At 45.2% G+C, this 6,940-nt stretch overlaps 1 protein-coding gene across 1 annotated transcript; it reads left to right on the plus strand.

The window, feature by feature from the left end:
• Window positions 1–4,500: 4,500 nt before the first annotated feature.
• LOC147428362 (uncharacterized) lies at window positions 4,501–5,091 on the plus strand. Its single transcript, XM_086496835.1, has one exon. It carries the CDS (start codon window positions 4,516–4,518, stop codon window positions 5,089–5,091), a length of 576 nt encoding a protein of 191 aa, XP_086352961.1. The 5' UTR covers window positions 4,501–4,515.
• The last annotated feature ends 1,849 nt before the right edge of the window (window positions 5,092–6,940 follow it).

Here is a 6,940-nt window from a genome sequence, read left to right on the forward strand (position 1 = left end):
ACTACATGAGTGTGAGCCATAGGTGCATACGATTGGTACACACTTGTAGGTACTGTTGCAGGCATTGAGCTACCTGTAGCGGTGCTTTACTAACAAACGAGGTCCATGGTGTGTTTCTTGGCATGCCCATCATTGGGGTAGGCATGGTATCCGTGGTGTCATCCAGGGAAAGATGAGCTAGACTTGGAAAAGTAAAGCTATCACTTGTGGGCTCAGATTGCATTGAGACCCTTGGCGAAACAACATATGGGGGATCGATGGGACTCACTGGGGGAGTCTCCATTTGTGATAGAGTGGGTTGTTTCCCTTTGCCCGTGTCTAAAAATCGCATAGGACCCGTCGAAGGTATGTTTATTCCTCGATTTTGCCTCTCGGACTGGATAATCCTATGGATGACATTGCAGATCATGTGTTGTTGTTCCTCTAGACTAGTGTCACTAGATGTGGATTGTACAACTTCTAACCAACCCACATGGTATGTGTAGCCCATGTATAGGTCTGTCAAAGTCTCCGTGTGTAGGTCATATTCCCAATTTTCATTGAGAAATACCCCGTCCAAACTTGGTGTACTAGAGGGTTGCCGTGAGGTGGATGCAATGTTGCTTCCCGTGTTTTGACTTTTAATCACCGCTACCTTAGAGGCGACTTTGGAAGGTGGTAGCTCGGTAGGGCCCTCATTAAATGAGGTAGGTAGAATGTCCACGTGGACACTGTGAGGGAGTGTGGGGTCTACAGGAGATGTGAATGGTGATTCTACTTTCCCACCCCCTTCGTTTACTTCACTAGCCGTAGGTTCAGAGCACGTAGCTCTACTAAAAGTTTCCATCAAACGGCTAAAAACACTAGTTCCAGGTTGTTGGGCCCAGCTAGGTACGGTTTCATTTGTTTCCCCGGGGCATTGTGTAAGATGCTCTTCCATAATATCGTAGTCAAAGGAAGAGTCGCTAGCCGCTATATTTGGGTCTTGGGTTGCACTACCTTGGGTCCCCGCCGAGGGCGTAGACCCTAGCGTGGAAGGATAGTGAGTACCCCCGTAAATCGAAGCACTAGCTAGTTGTTTAGACTCTAGCACACGACCAGAGCGTAGATACATTTGCTTTGGGTGCCCTACAAGTGTTGGCAAGTACCCTCAAAGGTTACTTGCTTTGTTTTGTGGGTGTTTTGCACCCCGTTTTCTACTTGATTTTTTCTTGTTTTTGAGGTTTTTTGAATGTTTTTAATGTTTGATTTTTTTGATTAAAGTGTGTGATAGCTCGAAATGAACGTATCACTTAGAGGGTAGCTGTGTGCTTTACAACATAATTTTCGGGCATCTGACGTTCCGTTGGTCCTCAAAAAATCGATTTTTAGCTACATGTGAAGCTAAAATTCGTTTTTTTAAAAGGCGACTGAGGCCGAGGCTTGAGCGTGAGCTTGGGCTTAGGTCTGGGCTTGGATCTGGGAGATATTCCCGATCCCGGTCCTACCTTTAAATTTTATTTATTTATTTATTTTTTAAAAAATGATAAGGCCGCCGCGGCCTGCGCGAGAGCACACACACACTCTATCTACCTACTACTAACTAATACACTTAATCTTACACACTAACACACTCTATTAACTCTCACTAATCTACTTCCTACTTACTGTACATAGAAAACTAACTACCTTAATACACAGAGAATAAACACAGAACCTTTGAAATCTCTATTAACAAAGAAAACTAACTACCTAAATTCATAGAGAATAAACACAGAACCTTTGAAAACTCCATTAATAAAACAAACACACAGTATAACACCAAATCCCTCTTCTCAACACACACACACTCCTTCCTTACCTTTCCTACAATAGAAATTGCACCACGGAGAAGCACAGAGTTCTACTCGAGCTTCATGTATGGCATTCCCCGACAACGGCGCCAAAAATGTGCGCGTATGTCGCACGTGTCAATGCAATGAACTTGCCGCTACACTGTGTGCGAGCCATAAATGGCTCCAAGCACACAACAAGCCTAAACTAGTAAGCTCAAAGAAGGCGATGGTGTGTCACTCACCGCTCTACGCTTGCTTCGTGGAGGATTCCTCGCCGCGAAGAAGAAGGAGACGCCGCTACGCCGCGCTCAACCGCTTCACCGCCGTCTTGCCTTCGTAATGCTCGATCGCCCACACACACTCTCTCTCTCTCTCTCTCACATACACACACATACACAAACACACACAAGGAGGTGAAGAAGAAGAAGATGGAGATGGAGATGGAGCAAGAGCACTCTTCTATTGCACAAATGAGAGAATGAGTGAATTTTAGGTTTAGTTGACTTTTATATGAGCTCGCCCCATTCACACTTGAGCACCCATGCTTAGCCAACTAATCCCTTGAATGTTCCAGTTAGAGTGCGTCTCTCATCGGCGATCACTCTTACCCTTTTCCTATTGGACCGACAAGCCCGGTACCTGACTCTACCAAATAAATAATACAACGTCCGTCGTAGGTTACAACGTCTGTCGTAGGTGATAAGGTGTCCGTGAGCCGTGAGGGTTAACAACGCACCTGATTAGTCCACTAGAGTCCTATGTGAGTCCATGTGCTTTCATTTGTCATCCCTGTGTATTCTTTTGTCTTTATAATTATTTTATTTATTTTCTTAATGATAATTTACTTTACATTTTTAAGTTAAACTTTACAGTCTTATATTAACTTTACAACAGTAAAAGAAAATTCTACAATTAGTAAATAAGTCTTGCAATAAGTTAGTTAGTGATTCATATAGTTAAACATGTCAGAATTTTGTTTAAATTCTAGATTTTCTCAACCTACGATTCATAATTTGAACTTGAATATCTTAAATAATGAGTGATGGTTAAAGAAAATTCGACTGCGTAATAGAACTTGTGTGAAATTTGAAAGTAGAGACCTTACAGCAACCTCATCATCTATGTAAGTGTTGGGTGTGTCAAGTTTATGAATGCTCTCTATATGGATGCCATATATGTCATGTGGATGTAATGTTTGGAGTTACATATTTGTGGGTGTTGCACATGTGAGAAATCGGACAAGAGTGTATGTGTCAACCGGTTTTGAGATGCAAAATATGGTGCTTTGAAGGATCGAAGGCAGAAGCTATCATTGTATGCTTTGTGATCGGGTGTGGGTAGTCGAAATGGTTGAGTACGGGTTGAGGTAGTCGTCTTTTGCAGATTGTGTATCAAGGTGTGTGTGTTTGACAGGGGATAGGGGTGTTGTGTATCAAGGTGTGTGTTTGACAGGGGATAGGGGTGTTGTGTAATCACTGGGCTATAGAGAGGCATTCAGATTGTGTGCTGGTGGTTTTCCCATTTCCCCCTTTCCTTCTTGTGGTGCCCCCACCGAGGATCCACTGATTGCTTCCTGACCAAGTGTTCTTGAATCAAGATGAAGCAGGAGTTTGGTCCGGTGTTCAAAGGAGATGAAGATGCAGATGATTGGCTTGCCAATGTTGAGCTATTTATGCAGATAGTATTGCAGATGCCAGGTGATGAAGCAAAGCTCCAGACTCTACCTTTGGTGCTGCGAGGTAAAGAACAAGTTTGGTTCAATGGCTTAGAAGATGCACACAAGCAGACTTGGATCGGATTTCGTGAGCAATTCTTACAAAGGTATCAAAAGGTGGTATCGGCCTCGGAAGCAGATGCAAAGCTCAAAGGCTTGCAGCAGGAAGTACGTGAAAATTTCGATGCTTTTGTTGATAAATTTGAAGCTTATTGGGGGGATTTTGCGGATGCTACCCAAGCATCCAATGTGGGATATTTTAAGCTGGAAAGGTTTTTATCCTGCTTGCATCCCTATGTTCGTGCGAGAGCAAAGAGTCGAAAGATGAAGAAGAAGATGGAGGCAGAATTGTTGCAGTTAGTAATCATGGCAGCCAGTGGACCCAAGCCCAAACAGATTGATGAGCATCAACAGATAAAAGCTCCTTTTTTTATTGATATGAATGTGATCAAAGCACGTGAAGCTGATACCAGGCTAGAGGAGGTAGAATAAGTGCCAACCAGGTCTCAAAAGATACAGAGAGGCATGTTCAGAGTGCCGCCCAATTTGCTTGCTCAGGAGGACGAGGTGATAGAAGATCTTAAAGAAGTGTTGTTGGTTTCAGATCTAGCAATGAGGAAGGTAGCAGAGGTGCAGGAATCGGCAAGATCAGAAGAGGAGTCCAATAGTTCTCATAGCTCCAGGAGCAGTTTGGACACAGATAGCATGTGGGAGACAGAATCCCGTTTTTCTAGGTATGAAACTTATGATGTTTTTCATGTAGATGAGGTGGAACAAAATGTATGCGAGTTGCCTGCTAGCTAGCTAAAGGTTGAAGAGAAGTATAGTGTTGCACGTTGTGTGAATCTGCCAGTCGAGCAGCCCTATTGAATGTCTTGTGATGGTGAGTCCCTATTGGAGGAAGAGGTATGGTTTGATTGTGCATCATACCTAATTGAAGAGCAGGTTTTTGAGGATGACTTGCAAGAGCTATAAGCAGAAACAAAGGTATGTCAAGTTGATTAGTCTATGCAGGGGGTGGGGCAACCTTGCCTTGATAAGCATGTAGAGGTGCACAATGTAGTTCCAGAGTTTGTGTGTAGCCGTGGAGAGCTGGCTCCGGAAGATGACTCTATGGAAACTGATACAGGTGCAGCCTATAAGGGAGAGGTTCCATGCAGAGAGGAAGGTGCCACCAGCCATGCAGGTGATGAGGTATTTGAAGAACAGGTTGAAGCTCTAGCAGGTCACGCTATTAAGTATGAAGAATTGGTTTTAGAGCCAATTTTAGAGGGTTTGGATACAGGTTTACAAAGGGATCAGGTTTGCTTGGCTATGCAACAAGCTCAAGAAAATGACCAGGCATTGAAGCTATGTGTTCTGTTGTTGATAGCTATGTTGTTACAGGTTGCTTTGCAGGGTGTACTATGCAGGTTTCAATGCTCATGTGATAAAGATGATGATATGGAGGGTTCTATAGCAGACGACATGATAGCTGCTTATGGTACCGGTGCTTCAAGTGATCGAAGGTATGATTATGGTTGGCAGGAAGGCTTGTGGATGCAGGGTGACAAAGCTCCGTGCTATGAAGAGCTGTTAGGGTGACCTGTCTATTGGCCTACAAGTGCAAAGAGGGGCTTCAATGTGAATGCTTTACAGGTGGATGGCAATGGCCAATGTTTTGTTTTTGGTCTAGGTGGACTCTATGCCATGCTTGGGGAAGCTTTGAGCTTTCCATTTGACCCTAGAGGGTGATGCAGTAGTAGACATCACCCTAGAGGGTGATGCAGTAGCAGACAACTTTCGCTCTATCTCTATTCTATCTATATAGCCATTATATATTTTTTCTTATGCAGTCTATGTAGTTATTTTATATCATTCTCTCTATGCAATACTATTTTACCTAAATAAGAATGTGGTTGAGCATGAATGCTCAACGAGGGGGTGGGCAATGATGGTGCAGCCAGATTTGGTTGGCCCAAGGAGAGCTCAAAAGCTGGTACATGGTTATTTGCAAGCAAATGACAAAGTGCTTCAGTGGCTATTTGATGCAAGGTACAACTAGCATGGTTGAGATGTGTGTGCCAAATGAGACATTTAATAGGTCAGATATGGTTAAGAAGCTTTTCCAGGTCATGATGCTTGAAGGTGCCAAGGGATGAAGGATCTCATCTTCAAATGATGCCACAATATATGCAGAATGCTTTCTCATGTTTGACGAGTCCAAGTCTCTTTGAATGCTCGTAGACCGGGGAATGACACTTCTCCAACTAAAAATTACGATGAAGCCTTGGAGAATTGTTTTGAGGTCGACAAGAGGAGCCATGGGATGCGTGGGAACATTGCCCAAGCCAGAAGTTAAAAAAAAGGAAAAAAAGCATTTTTAAAAGGTTGCAACAGTAAAAAAAAAAGAGCCGCAGAGGTGGCAGGCTGCTTGAAGGAAAGAGGCGCCATCTGGAGGTTGCATGGGGAGCGCCAGGAGGCTGGCCCTGAGCAAGAGTTGCCAAAAACGAGGGGGCAGCTTGACAAGAAGGCAGGGGAGCGCTGCAGTGTGAGGGGTTGGAAGGGCCAAGGATGGCAAGTCGAAGGAGGGGTGCAGGGCCAAGGAGGAGCCGGCTTTAGGGGCCGCCAACAGAGCAGGGCCGGGGGCTCAAGCCTGCAAGGGAGTGAGGCCAGGTGGAGGGACTGCCGAATACCACAGAGCAAGCCAAGGTGCTGGAGAGATGGGGAGCCCGGGCTGCAGTTCATGAAGAAAGGGGTGCTAGTTGCATGCAAGAGGGGCTACAAGGCAGCGCCACAGAAGGAGAAGAGGGGCGCTATGTGCAGGCGGTTGGGGAAGGCTTGAGAGCTGCATTTTTTGGAGGGTTGAGGTGATGGAGATGGCCACTTGCAGGACCTGGTGAGCAGAGGTTGGATCAAGGTAGTGTTGGAGGAAAGCTAACCTCTATGGGTGTTCATGTACAAGCGGTTTGAGGAGCTACTATAGAAGGGCGCAAGCAGCACCATGGTGTTAAGAGCAGGAGGGACCAAAGCCTACTGTGCATGGCTTCCATGAACAGGTTGGCGACAAGCAATAGAAGGTGGGTAAAGTGATGTTGGTTGCTCGAGGAAAGCCGTGAGCTATCAAGGGGCATCGTATGCGCAGGTTGTGAGCAAGGCAAAAAAGGTGAAGAGGGAGACCTGTAGTAGCAGATAAAGATCGTTGCAAAGTGAATGTCCGAGAGCGGCATGTGAAGCTGGGGGTTGGAGACTTTGGCACCATTTTGCAGTAGAGAAGAGGAGGCCACTGCAATCAAAGGGAATTGAGGCCAAGGCTAATAAGGGACGGAGTCAGAAATTAGCATTGCATGAAGAGAGACTTGGGAGTAACCTACAATACCGAAGGCCGATATGGACGGCAAGTGGACTAAGTGGAACATGTGCTAACATACGTAGCAATGTCGCAAGCTACGCC

This window comes from Adiantum capillus-veneris, chromosome 23 (assembly GCF_014529385.1).
Source record: "Adiantum capillus-veneris isolate H3 chromosome 23, ASM1452938v2, whole genome shotgun sequence".
In the NCBI taxonomy this organism is placed as follows: domain Eukaryota; kingdom Viridiplantae; phylum Streptophyta; class Polypodiopsida; order Polypodiales; family Pteridaceae; genus Adiantum; species Adiantum capillus-veneris.